The sequence below is a fragment of the Hoplias malabaricus genome, chromosome 12 (assembly GCF_029633855.1).
Source record: "Hoplias malabaricus isolate fHopMal1 chromosome 12, fHopMal1.hap1, whole genome shotgun sequence".
Classification (NCBI taxonomy): domain Eukaryota; kingdom Metazoa; phylum Chordata; class Actinopteri; order Characiformes; family Erythrinidae; genus Hoplias; species Hoplias malabaricus.
The window spans coordinates 20,013,186-20,039,235 of record NC_089811.1 but is presented as its reverse complement, the minus strand read 5'-3'; the positions used below and the strand labels follow the sequence as shown (position 1 = coordinate 20,039,235).

General features: G+C 38.4%; 1 protein-coding gene across 2 annotated transcripts; it reads right to left on the bottom strand.

Moving 5' to 3' along the window:
• Nucleotides 1–525: 525 nt before the first annotated feature.
• acp6 (acid phosphatase 6, lysophosphatidic) lies at nt 526–25,405 on the bottom strand. 2 transcript variants are annotated; one of them, XM_066640973.1, is made up of 11 exons: nt 25,328–25,405; nt 17,194–17,422; nt 12,050–12,178; nt 11,041–11,171; nt 9,961–10,040; nt 9,794–9,881; nt 8,643–8,775; nt 7,493–7,593; nt 6,811–6,903; nt 5,205–5,370; nt 526–1,562 (listed from the first exon to the last, which is right to left on the bottom strand). In XM_066640973.1, exons 2-11 carry the CDS (start codon nt 17,416–17,418, stop codon nt 1,443–1,445), a joined length of 1,266 nt encoding a protein of 421 aa, XP_066497070.1. In that variant the 5' UTR covers nt 17,419–17,422; nt 25,328–25,405; the 3' UTR covers nt 526–1,442. The 2 variants fall into 2 exon arrangements, with proteins under 2 accessions (XP_066497070.1, XP_066497069.1); XM_066640972.1 differs by lacking the exon at nt 25,328–25,405 and adding an exon at nt 24,262–24,387.
• Between the last annotated feature and the right edge of the window lie 645 nt (nt 25,406–26,050).

The window sequence follows — 26,050 nt, the reverse complement described above, 5'->3', positions numbered from 1 at the left end:
GTTGAGTTTGTGTCCTCATTCCTCAAACAAATGTTATTAAAAGCAAAGGTCCTTTTTTTGTTGTTTTGAATGTGTAGCAGAAATTCATTCATTGTCTGCAACCACTTATCCAGTTTACAAAGCCCAACTGTCTCAGGGGGCGCACGTCCTTCACAGTGCGACACACACTCACACCTATTGACACTTTTTGAGTTGCCAATCCACTTACAAACATGTGTTTTTTGACTGTGGGAGGAAACTGAAGCACCTGGAGGAAACCTACATGGACAGCATACCAAACTCCTCACATACAGTCATCTAAAGTGGGACTTGAACCAACAACCTCCAGGTCCCTGGAGCTGTGTGACTGTGACACCTGCTGCCCCACCATGCCGCCCTGTAGCAGAAATTATATTTGCATTTTGTGTATATTTATATAAAATATAAATATCAACCATTTTTTATTATAATGAACAAATCAACATTTAAAAATATGAATAAAAAAAATTATGCCAATGCATTAAATTCATCCCCAGAGTTACACACACACACACACACACACACCTAGAGCAAAGTGCAACAAAAGTTGCACTCGGGGAGCAATTCAGGGTTAGATGCCTTGCTCAAGGACAATTCAGCTGTACTGTACTGTGGATGTTGATAGAGTCAGTCCTTCACACCACCATCCCCCAACAATCTAAACATGAAGTGTATTACTGTTGTGTTTCAGAACGTGAAATATTTGTTTAGCTTTAAATTTAAAGAGACTGAGACTAACACTTTTAACACCTCTTTGTCCACACTTTAATTCAGTAGCTTGTAAAATAAAATTTAAGAAAAACATAATACCCTGAAATAAAGTGAAAAATTCACTCAAGTAATTATTCCATATCACAATCACACATGAAGTGATAAAATGCCCCCAAATAGAGGGGGTTCATGATACACACATTCTTGCACAATCTATCCCTGCACATAAAATACGGCATGTTACTGAGTGAAAGAATATCGATGAACTTCTAATAATAAGTAAGTTTGGTTCTTAAGTCTTTTCCGTACTTTTGACCCTTTGTTTTAAATGCGTGTGAAACCAACCCTATGAAGCATAAACTGGTAAATTTTTGAACAAATATATCATCCTGTGAGTTTCACAATTTTCTATAAATATAAATAATTACTTTAATAAATATCACTCTTTTTGCAGATTGCTTTTTAAAACTTATGGTTATGGTACATTGCAGTCCTTACAATTTGGAATTCACTCTAAACTCTACTGTATAATTGCTGCCCGCCGGATAGGAAGGTGCAATATTTAAAATAAAATATGACGAAGTAGGTACCCCTCTTCATGTGTTTGTAAATTATAAATAAACAAGAAGGCATAAGCATGAGAAGAGTAGATGTTTGGTGGACACTGGTGTGTTTCAGAGGCGTGAGTTTGCTCGAGCTGAGAGTTCAGAAGCCTACTCTGTGCTATTACAGCGGATATTATAGCTCTCCTCAGGCAAGGAATAGGCAGCTAGGACCTGCTTAAACTCTCCCAGTGAACAGTAAACATCGCTACAGCCAGGTAACTTCTGATCCTGTAAAGACACAAAAGAACAAATTCAAACCAACCAGAAACCAACAAGAAAGCCTTTATATTGAATTTTTTTTTAGTCCACCAATCCATGGCAAATAATATCCATGTAAGTATGTACAGTTATGTGCAAAATAATAGCAGTCTAACATCGCTAATATGTTTAATTACTGATTTTGGCAGAAAAGATAATACAACATGGGATAAAATTCATGACTTAGTTGTAGCTGTGTAATGGGCAACAAACAGAATCAACAGTCATGACATGCATGCTGCTAACTGGGTGAAATTAATAGAAGTGTGGAGTTCAATTACTGAGGTAATTCATTCTGTGAAGAAACAGGTGTCAATTATGGCACTTATTTAGTGGCACTTATTTTATGAGGAGGCAGCAAATGGATAGCAAAATTGGTTTTAGCCCTTGCTCAGTCAGTAAAATGGGTCATTCCAGACACTGTACTGTTGGAGAAAAAATTTGATTAAGAAGTTGATCGGAGAAGAGTAAACATAATAAACAAGTGCAGAAAATATGTGGCTGCTCACCTAAAAATATCTCAAAAGCTTAAACATGGGGGGGGGGGGGGACACACACATGGCAGAAAATGAAATACTACACCTGCATAGATCAATGACTAACAATAATGGTAAAGAGGCATCCAGTGATCAGGGATGATCCAGGAAAATCAAAGACCTGTGAGTACTGCAACAACCAGGAGTCGCCTACATGAAACCAAACTATCTGCAATAAACATTGGTAAAGTTCCATTGCTTAAAAAACATGTTTTAAAAAATTTACATTTTGCCAAAGAACACATCGACCGGCTTAAAGAGAAGTAGTGCAACATTCCATGGACAGAGAAAGATTTTTCTTATTGGGTCTAAAGGCAAAGTCACAGACACTTTGTGAGATGACCCATAAACAATAAATTCAAGCCACAGTACAATGTAAAACATGGAGGTGCAAGCATAATCATTTGGGGATGTTTCTCATATAATGAATAAAAATATAAACCCAACACTTTTGTTTTTGCTCCTAATTTTCAGGAGCTGACCTCAAAGATCTCAGACTTTATCTCCTTTGCAGAGATAATCCATCCACCTCACGTGTGGTATATCAAGATGCTGATTTGACAGCATGATTATTGCACCTGTGTGCCTTAGGCTGGCCACAATAAAAGGACACGCTAAAATGTGTAGTTTTATCACACAGCACAATGTCACAAGTTTTGAGGGTGTGTGCATTTGGCATACTCACTGCAGGAATGTTCAGCAGAGCTGTTGCCCATGAACTGAATATTCATTTCTCTACCATAAGTCTCCAAAGTGTTACAAAGAATTTGGCAGTACATCCTACCAGCCTCACAACCACAGACCATGTGTAACCACACCAGCCCAGGACCTCCATTTCCAGCATCTTCACCTCCAAGACCGTTTGAGACCAGCCACCCGGACAGCTGCTTCAACAATTGGTTTGCATAACCAAAGAATTTCTGCACAAATGGTCAGAAACCTCAGGGAAGCTCATCTTGTTGTGTACTTTGTTGTCGTAACCAACTTGAGTGAGCAAATGCCCACAATCCATGGCACGTGGCACATTGGAGAGGCGTTCCCTTCACGGATGAATTTCACTTTACAGGGCAAATGGCAGACTGCGCAAATGCCGTCATGTGGGTGAGCAGTTTGCTGATGTCAATGTTCTGAACCGAGTGGCCCATGGTGGCAGTGGGGTTATGGTATGGGCAGGCATATGTTATGGACAACTAACACAGGTGCATTTTGTTGACAGCATTTTAAACACACAGAGATGAAATCCTGAGGCCCATTGTTGTGCCATTCATTCATCACCTCATGCACGTCCCCATGTTGCTCATGAAAAATGGGTGCAAAAACAAAAGCATTGTGTTTATATTTTAGTTTATTTGTATACTTTGGATTCAAGCCCATTTTTCACATACCAGGCACCATGGACAACTTTGAATATATCAAAATAATGGAAGATGTCATGTGGCCTTATGCTGAAGAAGGTGACCCCAAACACACCAGCAAGAGGGCAGCATCCTGGTTCAAGAACAACAAGATTGATGTTATGAAGTGGCCAGCTCAAACCCCAGGCCTCAACCTGATTGAAAATGTTGTGGAAATGCTGTTTTTGATGCAAAAACACTTATTAGAAATTAAGGTTATACAACTAAATATTAATTCACTGGTTAACAGAAAACCTAAATCTGTAAACAAATTTTAGATTATACTGTAAATATTCGAGTTTGTAAATGAAAATGACAGCCTATTATTCTTTTTTCTTAATTTTCAGTTTAAAATTTGATATTTTCATTTGAAATTTTAATGTGCAGTGCTCCCAGCGCATTTGTGAATATAGAAATAAATGTTCTTATGAGAATTGAGCTTTTTCTCATTTGTTTTAAACACACCACTATTATTTTGCACATAACTATATGAACGCTGTGTAGGATGTAAAGTGGAGGTAGAACCTGTATGAAGCCTGATATCCAGCAATACTTTTGGTGCACACTGCTGTATCGCACTGACCAACTTAATGGCAGCACACTTAGTGTAACATGCTATGCTGACTCTTTAAGCCTGGATTAGGAACATTAGGGACATTAGATCTTTTCTCTCAGCCCCACTGACTATACAGGGGCAATGCGTAGTTCTACAATTACAGTTTTTAAGCTTTGTTTCTCTGCATATTTTCTTATCCCCATTTAACCCTGTTCCTCTATGATCAGAAAACCAACAGGACCATCGCAAAGCGGGTATGATTTGGATGGTACATCATTCTCAACACCACCACCACATCAGCGTCACTGCAGCACTGAGAATGATACACTACCCATATCAAATCTCTACTGTCGTGGTCCTGTGGGGTTGATAAGAAAATATGCCAAAAATCAGGTGGACTACAGTCTGTACTATTAGAACAACAAAGTGTTCATATTTGGTCAGTGGAGTTGATAAAATGGACAGAGTGTAGGCTCAAGGGTGATGTTCCTAATCCAGTCATCATTCAGTGTAAAACAAGCCTACTTTAGCTAAAGCTGTTGATATATTTTATTATTATATTATTTTATTATTATATTTTATTCAAGGATATATGTCTCAATTTTATTAGGGCTGGCACTCAAGAATCACTGTGTTTAAAAAAATTAGTGAACAAACAGACTGAGTTCAACTTCAGATGTTTCATTCTGTTGATAAGAAACCTTCAAAATATTAATCTTTTCCTCTGAAAAAGAGAAATATCTTTAGATTATACAACTGGAAATTAAGAGCACTGTTTAAGGTTTTTGAAAGAACATTACACTGTTTGTACCATTTAGTGATCAAAATGTGGTTGGTGTAGTGTAGTGGATAATACCACTGATTGCATGTTAGACTAGGGTTCAGTTACCTACTCTGGTAACCATATCACACTACACCAATAAGATTCACTGCGTACAAGTTTACCAGTGTAACCTGATTAAAAATGTTGCTCTGGATAAGAAGTGATTAGAAATTGCTATGAATATCTTCAAAATGTACCACTAAATGTCTGTACCTTGTTTCTGACAATGTTAGAAAGTCAGCAATACATGACTTGACCAGGAATATTGAGACTTCTGTATATGGCACAATGAGTGGCTCTTACCTGCCCCAGGTAAGATACTTTGACATAATGTTGCTTGTTGTGGCAGTGCTGGTGTAGCTCCAGTGTGATGTCAGCAGCGTATGGTGGCCATTTCATATCAAACACACCCAGAGCCATCAAACATGGCATCAGCGTAGTGTCATGCACAGAGTACAGGTACAGCTTCCTTATACAACACAAACACACAAACTAGGGTTAGAATTCATAGCTTAAATATCACGTTTCATTCCAATAAAATAATTAAGAATAAGCAATACTCAAATATCTCTGTATTTCACATTTCCTATTCATACAATTCTCAATTCCTATTTGTTGCCAGTTCCCACTCACTTCACCAGTCAAACAATACTACATAGCTGAGGGAGTGAAGCACTAATTTCTCTGAGACAAAGCCAGCCACCACTGCATAATAAATATCACAGAACGGTTCTGCATTCTTTGAGGTGAAAGCTGTTATCTTAGCTAACATATGCTCAACATTACACTCAACAAATACAAAAAATAAAAACAATATGCAATTAATTCATGCAATTGAAAACAACCCAATATTTACATACTCCTGGTCCCTGGAGCTGTGTGACTGCAACACTGCCTGCTACGCTACCATGCCGCCCTTTCATTGCCTGTAAGCGCTTATCCAGTTCTGGGTCGCGGTGGGTCCGGAGCCTACCCATAATCACTGGGCACAGTTCACATGGAACTGGCAGCACAGAGTATGCATTAACAGTGCCAGCTTTACAGCCTTAGTCACCAGGGAGGCCAGTGTGGATTTACGTTTTTTGATGGTAAAGGGTAAGGTAGGCCTGCAAAGCTAGCATTCTTTACTGTTGAGCCTTCTGGAGGTGTCGTGGGTTTAATTCAGCCAAACACCAACAAGAGGGGTGCCTACCTGATGACCCCTGTGAAGAGCGAGTGATGCAGGTAGGAAGAGAGTGTGTTGGGCCCTATGTGAAGCTCGAATTAACTGGCATAAGATGTTTTACATCTTACATACTGAACAAAAATATAAACGCAACACTTGTTTTTGCTCCCATTTTTCATGAGCTGACCTCAAAGAATTTTCTATGTAAACAAAAGGCATTTTTCTCTCCAATATTGTTCACAAATTTGTCTAAATCTGTGTTAGTGAGCACTTCTCTTTTGCCAAGATAATCTATCCACCTCACAGGTGTGGCATATCAAGATGCTTATTTGACAGCATGATTATTGCACAGGTGTGCCTTAGGCTGGCCACACTCTAATATGTGCAGTTTTATCACAAAGCACAATGCCACAGATTTCACACATTTTGAGGGAGTGCGCAATTGGCATGCTCCCAGCAAGAATATCCACCAGAGCTGTTGCCCGTAAATTGAATTTATCAAATGCCAGTGCATCAGCAGAAAAGGGGAAAACAATAATTCGGTGAAAAAAAGCGACTAAACTCAGTATTGGAATCACACAATCTCTGAGTTACAGTCTTTCCAGAAAATATGTCCAGGTGCCCTGCCTCATGATTTACAATAAAACTATTAAACTGCCTTTTGTCAAAGCATTAAAAGCCTAGCAATTTTCAAATTATATATATATATATATATATATATATATATATATATATAAACCTCACCTGTCTTTATCCAAGGCACTACCCTGAGCCTTCATCTCCATGTTGTTAACGAGAATATGGAGAAGAGGACCAACACACAGCTGTATGTTCTCCCTGAATCCAAGCAAAAAACACAACATATTCATTCATTATCATTCAGCCTTGAAACACAAAAAAATGTCTCCATTAGTGTTAAAATAATCAGTTTTGGGGGTCAGGCATTGCCATTTATTTTTTGGTCAATTCATGCCATTTTATTTAGGGCCTGTCTAGTCATATCATCAACTTTTATTTTAAAATTCACTATACTGAATTAATGTTGCATTCATCAGCTGCATATTAAATTGAACAGCTAAATATGTGTTCAGCTGATTTCTAGATAAAATTTTAATTTGTGTAAATACAACACTAAACCAATCAATTGTTGAATGCCAACAGAATGGTAATACAATATGTATATTTTTCCAAGATGAACAGGCTAAAACAGGATTATACAGAAGTTAAAAAAGGCCTACAAAAATTACTGTGTGCATTGTCAAATAATTAATTCTAATTGTATTAATTCATGGATTAGCTTGAAATATCAACAATTATCATACACCAAAAAATATCATACACCAAATAGTTAGAAACCTATATGTATATTTGTTTGTACATATTTATATTTTAGCCTGCTGTAGATGTACTTTTGATGCTGGGTCACCTGTTTCGGGGCTCATAGATGTGGCAGATCATATCAACAGCTCTCTGTTCTACTGTGGTTCTCCAGCTGTCCAGAACTGCTGGACATGGCAGGCCATGAGTCTACAGGAAAACAAGGATGGACAAATTTTAAACCAAATGAAAAATATACATTTTAAAATGTTTATTATATATATATATGTGTGTGTGTGTGTGTGTGTGTGTGTGTGTACACACTTGACAGAGTACTTGAAGTGTGCACTCTGTAACAGTACTATCTAGGAAAATATAAGTATCGGATCGAGACACAATACTAGTACTACACAGTACTGGGATAGTACTCAGATATTCAAAACAACTCAGATTGGGATCAGGGACATCACTAATATGAACAAAACATTTTTGAGAATATTACTTTTATTATTCTGGCATGTTGCAGGTGGAAATATTGGAGAGTAGGGCTTGGCAATAAATAAAAAACTAATCGAAATCGACATTCATAACTTCTAATCGACTTAATCTTGTCTATATAAATTATATTCATTATTTTTATTCTGTTTTGTCCTCGCTATGTGTTCATGTACTGTTAAAACCACGCTACCAAACTGCAGTCACGTGATTCTGCCCCCTATCTGCCACATGGAAGCAACATAAACTCAGAGGCTGACCGAGCCACTCGAGCAGTTCGTACCAAAAAAACACAGCATCTGTGGTTTGGACATGTTGTGATTTGACTCTAATTAAGACGACACTGAACAAAAAGAAGTCTAATGTAAACTCTGAGAAAAAAACAGAGACAAAAACAAAATGACACACCAAATATAAACAGTGCTCAAAAAACAAGAGAGGATCAAGCTCCCAGCAACATTAGAAAAAATGAAAAAAAAAAAAACTTTAATACTGGATCATATTTACAGTAAAAACCTCATCACTGATGTATGAGGGTCAAATCACAAAAACAAAAATAATCGTTTATTAATAATAATTGCGGTAAAATGTACAATTAATCGTGATATAGATTTGTGCTCATGTCACCCAGCACTATTGGAGTTATTTATGTAGTGGCCTTCCACAAATGGCTGCAACACTATACTGTGTGGAGATGTAAAAACACTGCTTTGAGACTATCACATGAATCGTAATTTTATTTCAACTGTGTAGTGCTGCCTAACCTCTCTGGCCACCATGTCGTCCCTGATGAGGATGAAGTCGAGGCGCTTTTGTGACTGGACTCCCAATGCTTTCTGAATGCTCTGAAGATCTGAAGCAATGTCCGGCAATGTAGATGACTCTGCCCAACGATATCTGCAAAACCAACAACACTACATCCAGTCAGACAGCTCATCATACAGTCAAAGCTAATCAATGACTTGAAGAAAGAGAGTCAGATGTTAATATTAAAGTGGAGTTACAGAAAAAACCTTGACCTTGTACCACAGAAATACACCATGTTACCAAAAGTTTGTGTACACGTGCTTGGCACACTTTCCTTCTTCTAATGAATGATTAGTTCAGGATCTTAAATGCCATTCCAGCTCATCTCAAAGGTCACAGCCAAGTACTTGGAAAGCTGTATCGCCAACACTTGGCATTGATCATGTTTTGACCATTTGTGGTGACTATGCAAGCCATGACTGAACAACTGAATGTCTATGCCCACAAATGTTGCACCCATAATTAGCTGCATTCATAAGAAATGTTTAAATACCTTTGGGCATAGAGTGAATATCACATCTGCTTTCTTTTATAGCACTGTCTAATGCTTTCTTCAGTATTCACTAATTCACTAAGTGAAAAGAAGGTAAACTTAATTAGAAAATGGACATAGGCTGCTTGACCCAGTTCCAGGAGACGATGAAATCAACAAACTGAGCTATGACAAATGATGACCTAAACGTTTTTGGCACCCTGCCTGTGCACAATTCAATAGACTGAACTCTCCAATCAGAGAATCAATTGTTAAACACAAGAAATTGTTTAAATTGCAGAATTTTTTTAATAGTAACAGACTAGCCCTATAATACAAAAGGAACTGTTTAATTATAATAGAACCATTGTATTCATATATAAGCAACTGCCTGCAGAATGCCAACAGCATTCATGTATCATGTGACATGTAGCAGTCCTGTTGTCAGCAATTTGCTGTTGGAGTTGAGTGGCTTTTATGAGTGTCAGTAAATTGTCTAGGAAATTGTTCATCTGCAAAAGCAATGGTTAAGAAATATTAATACTAATAATTGTGACAAATATTTTACCTGACACATTTACTCTGGGCTGCTCACAATAAACAGTCATTATTCCCACATAAATACACAGTACTTACCCAGTACGCTGCTTCAGCAGTTGACATCCATAATAGTTTGGGTAGAGGACCTCTTTCTCTGCCTCAACTGTGAGGATAGGCACAATATCTAGAAAATATACACAAATTTTAGACACAAACTTAACACATGGTGCCTGCCTAAACACACACAGTCAATGTTTTCTTACCTATTTGTCTTTGCTGGAAAAGCCCTGCTACCAGACACTTTGCTGAGTCAATGGTACGGACAATGTTGGTGGAACGAATGCTGCAGACAAAAAGATTCAAAGCTCAGTCAGTGATGTCCATCTTACAAAAGAGATTATAATTAGTGAAGTTGGAGAAATTGTGATGTACAGTTTCTAAGCCAACAATGCAAGGTAGATAGTAACATAGTAAAATGTAGTGCTTTTGAAAATATGTATTACGTTCTGCACTAAGGTTCAAAATATATTTTTTGAGTCATTATTTCCCTAAAGTAACAATACTTTACCTGAGTATGGTTTTAAGCCCAGTGTCCAGAATGGCTTCCTATTCACTACTGCCTATATAGTACACTATCTTAGGGAGCTGAATTCAGGAGGGTAGTAAATGATTTCGGACACTGAACAGTGAATAGGAAAAAGTTTGGGACACACAGTAGGTGTAGTGTGCTGTCAACTGGTCTAAACTGAGAGCAATGGAAATGCCTATCAACAGCGTTGCTCATTGCTAAATCTTTTTGCTGTTAATAAAATAAGCTTTGATTAAACCATATGTAGACAATGCTCTTTGTTCTTTATCCAATAAACAAAAAAATGATCCTAAATTATCACTGGTTTGTGTAAGCTTCAATTCCATTACTGGACCAAAAATAATAAATACGTTTTCTTATTAATGCCTTGCAATTGACAGATGCCCTGTCCAGGGATAGTTCCTGCCTTGCACCAAATTGTTCGGTGTTCAGCCTGGACCCATTACAACCCTGAGCAGTGTCCGTTACAGAAAAGATAATTTTTTTCCCTATAAATAAGTAAACAGCCCACAAATAACACAATTGTTTGCGCACTCAAACTCAATCAATCAAATTTTATTTATATAGCACTTTTCAAAACAAAAAGTCATCACAAAGCAGCTTCTGATCCGGGTCCAAGCCTCCTATGAGCGAGCCAGGGGCAACAGTGGCAAGGAAAAACTCCCTCTGCACACGAGGAAGAAACCTTGGAAGGAAGACTCATACCGGGAACCCAATATAAATGTTTTTTAAACAGAGGTTATGGAGAACTCACTAAACTTCTTTATCGTTGAAGGAAGGTGTGAGTAAGGCCACATCATGTATGTATCTCTTCCTCAGCCTCACTCCAAGATCATACAGTTGTTGCATGCCCAGTGTGGTCAGCTGACCCGGATATGTGCCTCCCTATATAGGGGAATGGTTCAATACGTCAATACCCATGCCTTGCAGAGACATATTTACATGTCATCATTGTAGAATACTGTTTTTTTTCAACCTCTTCTGCTGGAAAACTGTACATATACCACACAAAACAATCAGCATGTAACATGTGTCAATAAAGTCTTTTGTAAAGTTTTATACATACTTCGTATATAATATAGGAATACTGAATATATTCAGTAAAAGTATGCATAGAAATATATACATAGTTTTAAGAATGTTTCAATGAAAACTTGTTTGGTAGAGCGTAGGACACTAACTGGCTGAGGCAATATTTCACCTCATGCCATCTACCATCAAAACAGCATGTTTCTAGTTTAAAAACAGTTAAGATTAGTTAAAAACAAACTAAATTCACTAAACTCATAATGAATTTCATATTGTTGCAGTATCTTCACATTTGTTGATTGTATGAACATTTCATGATGAAAGGACCAATAGACATGCTAAAAATGACTTGGAATAAAATAAGTTCTATATAGACTTCTGCTGAAAATTAAGTTGTTTTCCCCTTCTCCTGTAAATTTCCTTTTTTTTTAGAAATACATTTTTTTTTACATTTGAATCGCCAATCCATGTACCATGGGCCATGGGAAGAAACCAGAGCCCCTGGAGGAAACCCATTTCATCATGAACTTAAATCAGATAGTGTTCAATCACTTGGAACACTAGTGGAACTGGTGGGAGATAATCTATTTTAAAGTTAAAATGACAATCATAAACTGAGCAATCTGTAATTTGAAAGAAAGAATCTTTTCACAGAGTACATTAACCAATATTCCTACTGTTGTTTTATTCTTTACTCAATTCTGTAAGCAGATCAAATGTACACATGCACTTACACTGAGAGTTTTGGATCTGTAGCTGTCCTCTACTGGTGCAGGGGGTTTAGGGCCCCCCTTTAGATCTGTGACCACATAATCAATTTTGGTATGATCTGGAACCTCCAGCAGGTCAGGAGCCCACTGTGCCTAAAAGCAGAAAACAAATAAATGTGTTTATAAAAAGACAAAACTGAAATAAGCTAGTTCACAACTTTTTATATTTACTGAACTCTAAATCAGGTTTGATTCGAAATAAACTGAGCCAGAATAGTAATTGATCATTGTAAATGCAGAAAAAAAATCCCAGCATGTAGTGTTGAACACCATTACCGAGTTCAAGTCAAGACCAACTCTAGGACACATCAAGTCCATGTCAAGACAGACAAATTTTCAAAACAATCTTTCATATACATTAAAAAAGAAAGTGGAAAAACAATCTTAAACTAATTGGTAGTACCTTTGTTATATATTACGAATACTAATAAATAGATGTTTATGATATATTCTCAAAAAATATAAAGCATTAAATAATGTTAAATAATACTTTATTATCAAGCCTACTGAAAATCAGCACCTGTCCTTGAGCTAGCTCTTTTAGTCAACATTGATTTTATTAGTTTCAACATTTCGAGGTTTACCAAAAAAATGTATATATATATATAAAACAATGACAAAAAAGAACAATACAAGTGCAAAGAGAAACTAGGCCAGCTTAGTTTTGCCAAACTGCCATTTGCCATATAGCCATAGTGGTGTTTCTGGCATTTCAGAAACAGGAAAGGCTAAAATACATACCCTTGTCATTGGGAGGTCTGGAGAAGCTTTGGTGCTTCATATGAATGTATTTGTTTACACATGGTTTTTATTATGTGATTGTGTACAGAAACTATATAAGGCAGGATTAATAAATGCAGAAATGAAAAAAGGAGCACAAGTTTTGTTCATAATTTTTAACACCAGCATCAGTGTTTTTCTTGTTCATTTTATTTAAAAATAAATAAAAGATGATCTACCTTCAAAGAAAAAAGAAGACCAAGAATATTTTGTTGATTTTAAGAATTACAATTACTTATTTATTCAATGTAACAGGTTAAAGCACATGAAGTTTAAGGAGGCTGTGCACAGAGTTTTATAAACACATGAATGCCACAAAATGTCTCCCCACCACCTTTATATTTCAGGCAAAGACACACTCATGTGAAATAAGACAAATTCAGCAGTTCTCCTCTTTCTGTGAAATATAACATGTGTTTTCTTGCAGTTCTGAGATGTCCTGATGAGCTTAAGAACTGACCAACACAGAGTCGAGGGTCTGGCCAAAGCGCTGTGTTGCGCCAAACACAGCACCAGGAACACAAACAAACAGTGCATGTTCCTGTGTTATTTCTCCTATGGTCACCCTATGGACCATTCAACCATGGTTCGTGCTTAAGAACCTATTGTTTTTTGGATTCAGCTGGGAACTAATTTTTCTGGTTCATAAACCAGTTTTTGTTGATTAGGGTGACCATATTTTGGTTTCCAAAAAACACTTGGGGCAGACAAACACATGCCTTTATGGACATATATTATTCCTTTCCATTCAGCTTAAACAATAATAACAAATAATAACTAACTATTAAAATATTTTATCTTGTCAGTTGCAGACAGTGTGTGTATGATCATGAAACGCCTGTTATTTTCTGTTCATACCAAGCTACAAAACTGAAGCACTCATCAGAAATCAGGAATGGTGAGATGTGACCTTGTATTTGTGTCGTTATAGGGACAGCTAACATTACTTTGTTTATTAAATATATAGTAAAAAACAAAAGGCTGGGTCACAGATACACCTCCAAACATAAAGAAGAGACTATGATAAACATTACCTCAACAATATTCAATAAATTTCTGTTCGAGGCTCTGTTAAGCTCTCAACTTTCATACTCCTTGAACACTTTGACCCTTACGCCTTCTGCTCACCTTTCAACGTCATCAAAGTGAACATTTCAATGAAGAATTTAGGGTTTTATGGCAAATAATGGGATGGGGGAAGCCTGCAGACAGCAAAATCACCCTAACTTTGGTGGAAACATGCACAACGGGTCCAAATTTAGTTCACAAATTGGACTGTGAAATATGGCTGAACTAACAGTGTTTCAACTTTGAGTCGGGTAGGCAGTCTGGCCAAAAGACATGGAAGTATGCCAGAACACCAGGCACATGTAATAATGTGAGTTAACTTTTTATATGTCTGGAAATATTTGATGTGATTTCCAGTGTCCCTGTTATTAGGATGTGATGGAATTTACTTTAAGCTGATTTCTTTTTTTTTCAAGAAGTTTAGAAGGTCATGGTAGATTTACAGGCAAAAAATTAAATTCAAGATTTTGCAGACATGGTAATGAAAATGGTTCTGGAAAAGATTACAAAATTAAAATTACAAATAGGGGCGGCCTGGTGGCGCAGCAGGTAGTGTCGCAGTCACACAGCTCCAGGGACCTGGAGGTTGTGGGTTCGATTCCCGCTCCGGGTGACTGTCTGTGAGGAGTTGGTGTGTTCTCCCCGTGTCCGCGTGGGTTTCCTCCGGGTGCTCCGGTTTCCTCCCACAGTCCAAAAACACACGTTGCAGGTGGATTGGCGACTCGTAGGTGTGAGTGTGTGAGTGAATGTGTGTGTGTCTGTGTTGCCCTGTGAAGGACTGGCGCCCCCTCCAGGGTGTATTCCCGCCTTGCGCCCAATGATTCCAGGTAGGCTCTGGACCCCCCGCAACCCTAAATTGGATAAGCGGTTACAGATAATGGATGGATGGAAATTACGAATATAAAATGTCCATTGATTTGCCTGACCATCCTGATGGTATTTCATGCACATAAATACATTTTTTATTTGATGCCTTTACATTTGGAACTGGGATAAAATAATAGTAAAAAACGACATCACAGACTCAGATTTTGCAAACAAAGAGAGATCTCAGCTCACCACTTTGTGCCAAGGTAGGTGAAAGTTTTGTCAAAGAGTGGAAAAAAATAAATAAATACTTTGCAAATTTTATGGTTTTCACAATCTATTATGATATATGTACAAAATATTGTGAATAGGTTTAGAGAAATCCTCAGATGGCACTGCATGAGAAACCATCATGGTTCTATTCTAAATATTGCCACATGGACTTGAAAGGCCTTTGGAAAACTGTTGTCACTTTACAAAGCTACAAGAAACTAAACATAAAACTACTATGCTAGGAGGAAGCTATACATCAGTTCTAAGCAGCAATACTGCAAAGATCTCTGGACTTGACTTCATCTCAGATAGTCAGAAAGACTGTGGAATTGTGTGCTGTGGTCATAGGAGTCTATTTTTCAGCTTGTTTTTGGCAAAAACTGATATCGAGTTCACTGTGGCAAAGAAGAAAGGTACTATTCAGAGTTTTATCAGTGATAAATGCCAAATCTCTTATTGGGTATGGGGGTACATCAGTTCTCATGGCATTAGTGCATGCACTCAGCCTTACTCTTTACAAACAGAGACTTCTCTGGATTCCCTGCATACAGGTGCTGGTCATAAAAGTAGAATATCATGAAAAAGTTGATTTATTTCAGTAATTCCATTCAAAAAGTGAAACCTGTATATTGTACTCATTCCTTACACACAGACAGATATATTTCAAGTGTTTATTTCTTTTAATTTGATGATTATAGCTGACAACTAATGAAAACCCCAAATTCAGTATCTCAGAAAATTAGAATATTGTGAAAAGGTTTACTATAGAAGACACCTGGTGCCACACTGTAATCAGCTAATTAACTCAAAACCTTTAAATGGTCTCTCAGTCTAGTTCTGTGGGCTCCACGATCATGGGGTAGACTGCTGACTTGACAGTTGTCCAAAAGACAACCATTGACACCTTACACAAGCAGAGCAAGACAAAAAAGGTCATTGCTAAAAAGGCTAGCTGTTCACAGAGCTCTGTGTCCAAGCACATTAATAGAGAGGCGAAGGGCAGCAAAAGATTTGGTAGAAAAAAAGCTTGCAAGCAATAGCGATAACCGCACCCTGGAGAGGACTGTGAAACAAAACCCATTTTAAACTGTGGGGGAGATTCAGAAGACTGGACTGCAGCTGGACTCAGTGCTTCAAGAACCACCACCACACAGACATATGTAAAACATGGGTTTCAGCGTCACATTCCTTGTGTCAAACCACTCTTGAACAAGAGACAGCATCAGAAGTGTCTCACTTCCAAAGAGGACTGGACTGCTGCTGATTGGTCCACAGTTATGTTCTCTGATAAAAGTAAATTTTGTATTTCCTTTGGAAATCAAGGTCCCAGAGTCTGGAGGAAGAGAGGAGAGGCACAGAATCCACGTTGCTTGAAGTCCAGTGTAAAGTTTCCAGTCAGTGATGGTTTGTGGTGCCGTGTCATCTGCTGGTGTTGGTCCACTGTATTTTCTGAGGTCCAAGGTCAACACAGCTGTCTACCAGGAATTTTTAGAGCACTTCATGCTTCCTACTGCTGACCAACTTCATGGAGATGCAGATTTCATTTTCCAACTTAGCTCCTGCACACAGTGCCAAAGATACCAGTACCTGGTTTAAGGACCATGGTCTCCCTGATCTTAAATGGCCAGCAACCTCACCTGACCTTAACCCCAAAGAAAATCTATAGGGTATTGTGAAGAGGAAGATGCAATACGCCAGACCCAACAATGCAGAAGAGCTGAAGGCCACTATCAGAGCAACCTGGGCTCTCATATAACACCTGAGCAGTGCCACAGACTGATCGACTCCATGCCACATCGCATTGCTGCAGTAAATCAGGTAAAAGGAGCCCCAACTAAGTATTGAGTGCTGTACATGCTCATGCTTTTCATGTTCATACTTTTCAGTTGGCCAGCGTTTCTAAAAATCCTTTTTTGTATTGGTCTTAAGTAATATTTTAATTTTCTGAGCTACTGAATTTGGGATTTTCATGCATCAGTTTCAAAATGAGGGTGTATGAATATACTCTAATGAATATATAAATGTAAATGTATTCATGAAAATTATATTAAAATTGATTCCTTGAACACTGGAACAAAATACACTGCAATATATTTAACCTACTGGCCTTGGCATTGTGCATTATGAAAATATATCCAGAAGCAAAATTTGGGTCTACTCATGCTGGACAACTATCTCACCTCCAAAACATCAGGTATAGATTTCAGCGGTGTTCTTGCTCCATGCCTAAACAAAACCTGGACAAGCTGAAGCTCATACGGAGATGAGGATTGGTCAGAGCTTGGAGGGACTGAACTTGATTCTGAATCTTTCTGAACTGGCTCAGGTTTCCTCTGCCACCAGAAAGTTGAGCCAAGAGCTGCTGTACTTAAAACACTTAGACGTGTCCACCAACTCCTCATCATGAACCTGGCGGAGAAACAAAGCACATTGTAAAAGGAATGTAAAAGATATTTGAGTAAATACACTATGTGACTATTGGTTTGTGGAATCCCACATATCCAACAGCTGCTGTTATGAAGAATATTGGTAGTTTGTCCCAATTTTACGCAAAAAACACTTCTGTGAAATATGTATGCTACATGTGGGAAACTTTCTTTGCATTAACAGCAATATGCCACATGAGCCCACAAGAAGACAGAAAATCTGACACTTTCAGCATGTTAAGCTGGCCTGTCAGGATTCTGCCAGTTGCATTCTGACTAGCTGTCCATACATCCGCATAAACGTACTTCCGTGTTTTTTTTTTGTACTGGTTTGACCTGAATCAACAATTGCCTGCTTCTACACATTGTGCCAAAATAGCAGACTTGTGATGGGTCCTTTTACGTGTCAGTCACATTTCTTCTCCTGCAGTAGTAGGTGGTTCTTGGCCCTAGACTCTCTGTAGAAAGACTGGCAATGTGAGGCTACATGAGATTACACAATGATAAAGGTCCCAAAGTATTTGAATGGTGCTTCATCACTCCAGAGAATGTTTTACAACCCAGCAGAAGCATGGCATGAAGCATAGTAAGCTTAAACTCATGTACAGTTGCTCCAGTGTGTTAACTTTCATTACATTTTTTACTACTGAGATTAAAGGTATACTTTAAACCTAAAAAAGGTTTATGCATAAATGAGGGTACCACCACAATGACAGTTTTTCTGATATTGTATAAGTATATCACATCTAAAATCACCATGAAATTGTGTTATTTCATAGCATATTTTCAAAGAAAACAGGAGATTTCAGATAGAAGTAATATGGGCAGACCATCACATCAAATAATGCATGCTCTCACATGCACAGTCACACACCAAAAGTCAATACACTTTGATTAACCGTTCCAAACGGGTACCCGTTTGGAAGCTGGTACCCGTTTGGAAGCTGTTTTGATCGCTCGGGTTTTCCTGTTTACTCGTTTCCACTGTTATTTCTATATTTATATCTGTTTTTATAACCTACTAACCATCCATAGATCTATCTTTTAGATTGTCTCCGCAGGAATATTCATTACAGAGGCACTAAAACTGCCACCGGACCCTGGAGTAACGTTCTTGGTGTAAGTTACTAAAATCAACTAAAAGCGGTAAGTACCTGCAATTCCATGGCTACTACTGGCTGTTTTGCCTGCTCAGAGTGTGGCATGTTTAGTTTAACCCCCTTTTCCACCTCTAGAGATAAAGATAGTGGTTGTGTTTGTAGTAAGTGTCAGCTAGTTAGCTCTCTGGTGGATAAAGTGGACCAGTTAGAAGTGCGCATCCAGAGCTTATTATTGTTAAGGGATAAACAGCGAGATTCAGTGTTAGCAACTCCGGGTGCCTTAGGGAGAGTTAGCACCCCCACGACTCCGGCGTTAGAGCCCTCACAGCAGGGTGAATGGGTGACGTCTCGGCGTCATAGCCGGAAAGCTAAGGCTGATGCTAACGCTGAGGCCAAAGCTAGCCCACCGGGACACCACGCTCCTCCGATTCGCGTGTCAAACAGGTTTGCCCTGCTCAGCGAAGCACCCGCTGAGGAGCCTGTTAAGAGTGCTCTGGTTATAGGAGACTCTATTGTTCGACATGTGAAATTAGCTACTCCTTTAGGGGCGCCGGCAGTAACAGTTAGCTGTTTATCGGGAGCCAGAGCGCCGGATATTAGTGGCAACTTTAGACTGTTAGCTAATAGGAGATATTCGAGGGTAGTCATTCATGTAGGGGCCAATGATATTCGTCTGCAGCAGTCTGAGGTAACTAAGGGTAATATTACAGAGGTGATTAAACTGGCCCAGACGATGTCCGATGCCGTAATCTGCTCTGGCCCCATACCAATGCGGCGTGGCGACGAAGCTTACAGCAGACTTTGGGCGTTAAACTGCTGGATGTCCAAGTGGTGTTCCGAAAATCAAGTGGGCTTTATAGACAATTGGTTTCGTATTGAGGGCAAGCCTGGTCTTATAGGTAGGGATGGTATCCACCCCACGCGGGAGGGTGCTGCCTTACTTTCTTGCAGCACAGCACATAGTCTTTTAGTTAGTCAGCAGAGTAGTGTAGATAGCTGCTGACAATCCAGAGCCGGGACCAGGCCGCAGACAGACAGGCTAAACCGACCGTCTGCGAACTGTCTTGAGGCGTCACCCAGGTTCAACTGTATTGAGACTGTGTCTTTCCCCTGAACTAAATGTAAAAGTAGAAAAACAAAATCAGCCTGTTTCAGCAACCTAATCAATATTAAATCATACACAACACCTAGCAGCAACACCTCAGAACTAAAATTTGGGTTACTCAACATAAGATCACTAAACTCAAAAGCACTCATCGTAAATGATATTATAAGTGATCATAAATTCAATGTTTTCTGTCTCACGGAAACGTGGGTTAGACCAAATGAATATTTGGCACTAAATGAAGCCACCCCCCTAGGCTATAATTATGCACATAGCCCAAGGCAAAAGGAGGTGGAGTATGTGAAATTTACCAAAATACCCTAGAAATTAGTCTTAAACAATGTGACACCTTCTATTCTTTTGAGGTTCTCTCCACTATTATTACAAATCCGGTCACAAAAAAGGACGCATTTTTATTATGCAACATTTACAGACCACCAGGGCCTTACTTAGAATTTCTGAAAGAATTCAGTGATTTTGCTACAAACCTAGCGGTGTGCAATCATAAAGTTATAATTGTAGGAGATTTCAATATCCATTTTGAAAAGGAAAGTGACCCACTAAAAAAGGCATTTACCTCAATCTTAGACTCTATTGGTATTACTCAAAATGTAACAGGGCCTACAGACTACTGCAGCCACACTTTAGACTTAGTTCTGACACTAGGTCTTAACATTGACAAAATTAATATCTTACCGCAATCCTCAGCAATCTCCGATCATTACTTAATTTCATATGAGCTACGTTTTAGCCATAATATATGTAAGAACCCTCGCTATTCTACAAGGCGTATAATAAAACCATCTACCGCCCTACAATTTATAGAAAACCTACCAGAACTATCGACCCCAGTTCCAACTCCATCAGACCCAATGGACCTAGATGTACTAACTGATTACCTAGAAAATACCTGTCGATCTACTTTAGTAAAAGGTAGCACCACTTAAACATAAAAGTATAAGACAGAAAAAGCTCGCACCATGGTATAATGATAAGACCCGTACTTTAAAACAAACATTATGAAAACTAGAACGGAAATGGCGATCAACCAAGCTTGAAGTGTTCCATTCTGCCTGGAAGGACAGCCTTATAGAGTATAGAAATGCCCTCACTAAAGCTCGCTCAGCATATCTGGCCTCGCTGATCTCCAATAATAAAAATAATCAGAGAGCACTGTTTAGTGTGTTTTCTAAAATTACAAAAAATCAAGCAGGTTCTGAACAACTAATTCCAGCAACTCTCACCAGTAAAGATTTTATGGACTTTTTTAATAATAAAATTGAGAATATTAGACAACAAACTCAAGCCACAGGATCAAATCCATCCTGGCTGCCACCCGATGTGAATGATATAAAACATAATATAACTGTAAAAGAAAGACTTGAAACCTTTTACCCACTCCCACAATTAGAACTAGAGAAGATTATCACCTCCGCAAATTGTACAACTTGCACACTTGATGCAATTCCCACAAAGTTGCTCAAAGAAGTACTACCAGCTATTATTGATCCTCTTTTAACTATAGTAAACTCATCCCTTATTCTGGGCCATGTACCCAAAGCTTTTAAACTAGCAGTTATTAAACCTATGATCAAGAAACCAAATCTTGATGCTAGTACACTGTCTAATTACAGGCCTATTTCTAATTTGCCATTTCTGTCCAAGATCTTAGAAAGAGCTGTGTCCCAACAACTTAGTTCATATCTACATAACAATCATATATATGAAAAATTCCAATCTGGATTCAGGCAACATCATAGTACAGAGACAGCTCTAGTCAAGATAACAAATGATCTTCTTCTTGCCTCTGATCAAGGCCACGTATCCCTGTTGGTGCTTCTTGACCTAAGCGCAGCCTTCGATACAATAGACCACAATATTCTCATAGAAAGGTTAGAAAACATGGTTGGAATCACAGGGACAGCCCTATTATGGTTCAAATCTTACTTAACGGAACGTTATCAATTCGTAAAAGTAAACAATCTAAATTCAAATTATTCTAAAGTAAGATTTGGAATTCCACAAGGCTCTATTTTAGGACCATTATTATTTACATTATACATGTTACCGCTAGGCACAGTTATAAGAAACCATGACATTAACTTTCACTGTTACGCAGTCGACACACAATTGTATATTTCAGCCAAGCCCGATGACAAACACAGATTAAAGAAAATAGAGGACTGTGTAAAAGACGTGAAAGGCTGGATGTTGCGTAACTTCCTCCTTCTAAACAGCAACAAAACAGAGGTCCTGCTTTTGGGCCCAAAAGTGGCAAGAAATAAATTATCAGATTTAATTTTAAATCTCGCTGACTCTCCAATTAAACCTGGTTCAGCAGCAAAAAATCTTGGTGTCATAATTGACCCGGATTTATCATTTGATCAACACATAGGTAGTACCACTAGGACAGCTTTTTTACATCTTCGCAATATTGCTAAGATTAGAAATGCCTTATCCCTTCAGGACACAGAAACATTAGTACATGCCTTTATTACTTCAAGGCTTGACTACTGTAACGCACTACTGTCAGGATGCATCAGCAGCAATTTAAGAAAACTTCAACTAGTTCAAAATGCTGCAGCTAGGGTCCTCACTAAAACTAGAAAATTTGAACATATCAGCCCAGTTTTATTATCACTTAATTGGCTGCCTGTTAAATTCCGCATTGACTACAAAATTTTGTTATTAACATATAAAGCTCTACATGGGCTTGCTCCTGAATATCTTCAAGATACAATTTCCTATTATGAGCCTCCACGTTCACTCAGATCACAGAATACTGGATTTTTAATTGTTCCCAGAATTCAGAAGGCCTCAGCTTGGGGAAGAGCCTTTTCTTATAAAGCCCCCAAACTCTGGAATGATCTTCCAGAAAATGTTCGGGACTCAGACACAGTCGCAATCTTCAAATCTAGGCTAAAAACACATTTGTTTAGTTTATCTTTTGGTAGCTAATACTCCGCCATAGATAAAAGCGGCAGATCCGGAGGGTCCATGGACACAGGGAATTATAGTAAACTGAGACGCTGGTGCTGTCGTCCCACCGCTTCTCGCGTTCACTCAGGTTTGTTGACGGTGGAGCGGAGGGATACCAGTGTTTCAGGATGCTCCCGTGTCTGTGTGTCCTCCTGGTTCTCTCCTTTTAGTTAAAGCTGTCATAGTCAGATCTGCCGGAGTCATTAGCCACACTCTGGAAATTTTCATATTTTCTACTTTACAAACACAAAACAGTTCAACACTAATTCCATCCCTTTACATCTTTCCGAGTAAACAACTGCCCACCTGTCTGTCTGGACACTGATGGATGACTGTCGAGACCCTCCTCCACGCTTCAGACCAGCTGCCCACGCTCCAGCAACCCCCAAGTGCCTTGAAGCTGTCCCTACACTGAAGTTCTCATGGACTACTAACTACCATCACCAGTAGATTGACCAGAGGAGGATGGGTCACCCCTTGTGAGCCTTGGTTCCTCCCAAGGTTTCTTCCTCAGCTGGGGGAGTTTTTCCTTGCCACTGTCGCCCCTGGCTTGCTCACTTGAGGGTTTTACATTTGTTTTTACATTTCATGTCAAATCTTTGTCTTACTGGAATTCTGTGAAGCTGCTTTGTGACAACATCAGTTGTGAAAAGCGCTATATAAATAAATTTGATTTGATGATTTATTAAAAATTACGAAAAAAAAAGAATATTTTATTTTAAATGATACATGACAACAAATTTTACTTCAAATGGCAAAACTTCAAACTTCAAAGTTGAACTTGTCTGCAAGTTTTTATTCATATGTTGCAGGAAAATGAAAGGGGATAAGACAGTGACGGCAAGTTGAAATAAACAAATTCAGGAGTTGAGGGCACTTAGAAGGCAGTGAAGGCAGGTAGGGGAAGAGGAAAGAGAGGGTATTAAGACACTACAGAAAGAGCATAAGGGTAGGCTGGCAGTATTGAGGAGAGCTGAGAAATTGAGGTGAAAAAAAGGACACTTGTTTAATTTGCAAGCAGGAAGAGAAGGCATGGTGCACAACAGCAGCATCACAGGTTATCTTGCTATTCTTTATTATTATTATTATTATTATTTTAATAAAATCTAGGGTTGTAACAGGAGGAATATATATTTATATGCAAATTATTTAAAATACAACCATTTGAGGAAAACAAGCAGTACACAGAGGTAGGCGTGGAATGCATAAATGTTATTCCAATGGGAAACTCAGTGTTCGGTTTTCGGTATCAACACGAAAATAGAAGTATGATAACTAAATCTCAGCCAAAACTGCAAAAAGGAATGTGTGCATCATTCTCTGTGGACGTACTACTGGCTACGTTCAAAACTTTATTAGTTACGAAACACCACCGAATATCGAAAACTAAATAAACTGTACAGAATAATTAAATAACGTCATTGTGCCTTAGTATTTGGTTCCTCTACGTTGACAACCATTCAATGTCCAGCTCCACAATCTTAAAACTGTGAAATTCCAACAGTAACCTAGTTAAGTGACGATCAGTCAGTAGAAGAGTTATTCATCAGTCAGTGTTACAAGCCCGTGGATTCTTCTCGTTAATCGTAATCAAAGCCGATGATGAGACAGAGTGCCTGAAAACGTTAGATTACTCACTTTATAATGGGATTTGTGGTAGATTTACTTTTGCTTCTCTCCACTTACAACAGCATTTAATCCTGTTGGCAAACTTCAGGCAGTTATTTTGAAAACGCAGGACGCGGCTGAATGAGAGAGTCCGCTGGAAAATGTAGTTTTATGTAACACAGTCTCCTCGTTGTGAAGCTTATGCTAAATGAATAAAAAACTACAAGCCCCACAAAGACAGGAAGACGCCATCGTTTCGTCGCTAATACCGCAAGGACACTAGAATATGCACAAATAATAGGCTACTACTATAAACCTCTACAAAGACATATTTTGTCTCCTTTTTAAATTTAAATAATGTATGCCTTGTTTAGACGAAAATAAATGTGAGGAAACTGATATTTCACATCCTTAATATGCCACAGTCAATTTATATAATCAAGTGCTAATACAATCTGCCACACAAAATCAGTGGTTGTACAAGGGGTCGTACATAAGAGCAGTAAAAAACAGAGATAGATCTGTATAAAGCATACTAATACTACTACTAATAATAATAATAATAAAAGATTACTAAAGAGTCCAGCAACCAGTAAACACAGCAGGAGTATTATGCCAGCAAAAAGCAGAACAAGTTCATTGAAAAAATGGAAATGGGTACTGTATATTTTGACCATTTGATTTTCTTTTTGAAATCACGTGTCAATCTGAAATCGGACAAAAAAAGGCATTTATTGTCTTTTATGTTTATAAATGTGTGTGTGTGTGTGTGTGTGTGTGTGTGTGTGTGTGTGTGTGTGTGTGTGTGTGTGTGTTTGTGTTTTCTAACTGTCCAAAAACACATACATGGGTTGCCTGGACATAATTGTCCATAGATCTGTAAAGCAGGCCCTGTAATATTTTCCCATAGCCTACTATTTTGAAGGGAGAAAACATAGACATCTATGAAACAATAAACAAACAAACAGATAAATAGACAGATATATTTATAGATAGACTGCATGGGAAACCATAACTTCTTAGTACTTCAAAACTTTATTTGAGCTTCTGAAAGAGACTAACTTCCAAAGCCAGCTGAAAACAAAGTCAGCCATACCTCTCTCAGAGTGCCTGATCTGGTCTGTGGTCTGAAGGTAAGCAGGGCTGGTCCTTGTCTCAGCCACAGATGTTGTGGCCACAAGTAGACAGAGAATCTGAAACAATCAGTGCGTTAATTTGGCCTCATTGTCAGGATTGTACCAGTTGCATTCTGATTGGCTGTCTGTAGATCAGCATATATGCACTGCTGTGTGTTGTTTTGTTCTGGCTCAGGTACCGGTCCAGCCTGAATTATAAAGACCTCCTTCTTTATGTCAAAATAACAGACTTGTTATTAGTCATTTTGTGTGTCAGTCAAATTTATTTTCCGGCTATAGTGGTCACGTTAGGTAGCAAAAAGTTTCAGACTCTCCTTAGAATAAAAAATGAATATAATGAATAAAAACATACAGAAAATGTAAACTTCAGCCAGGTAAGTCTGAAAACCCCAGCTAGCAAGATAGATCTGGGCCGATCCGGCTCGGCACTGTCGGATGGCTATCGTCTCTGCGTGAATCTGGCCAAATTCCGGCTGCACATTGGCACTGCCGGCTGGCGAGGCGATTGTCATTGCAGTTAGCACACTATAACAGAGCGTTTTATTAAATACTGCGTATTAATCGTATGGCCCACATCTACAAATAAAAGAAAATACTGGTAACTGTCTGGAAAACTATGTAATGTTAAATAAACAGAATCATTATTTTAACTTGTTAAATGACATACAGTTATAGGTAAGATT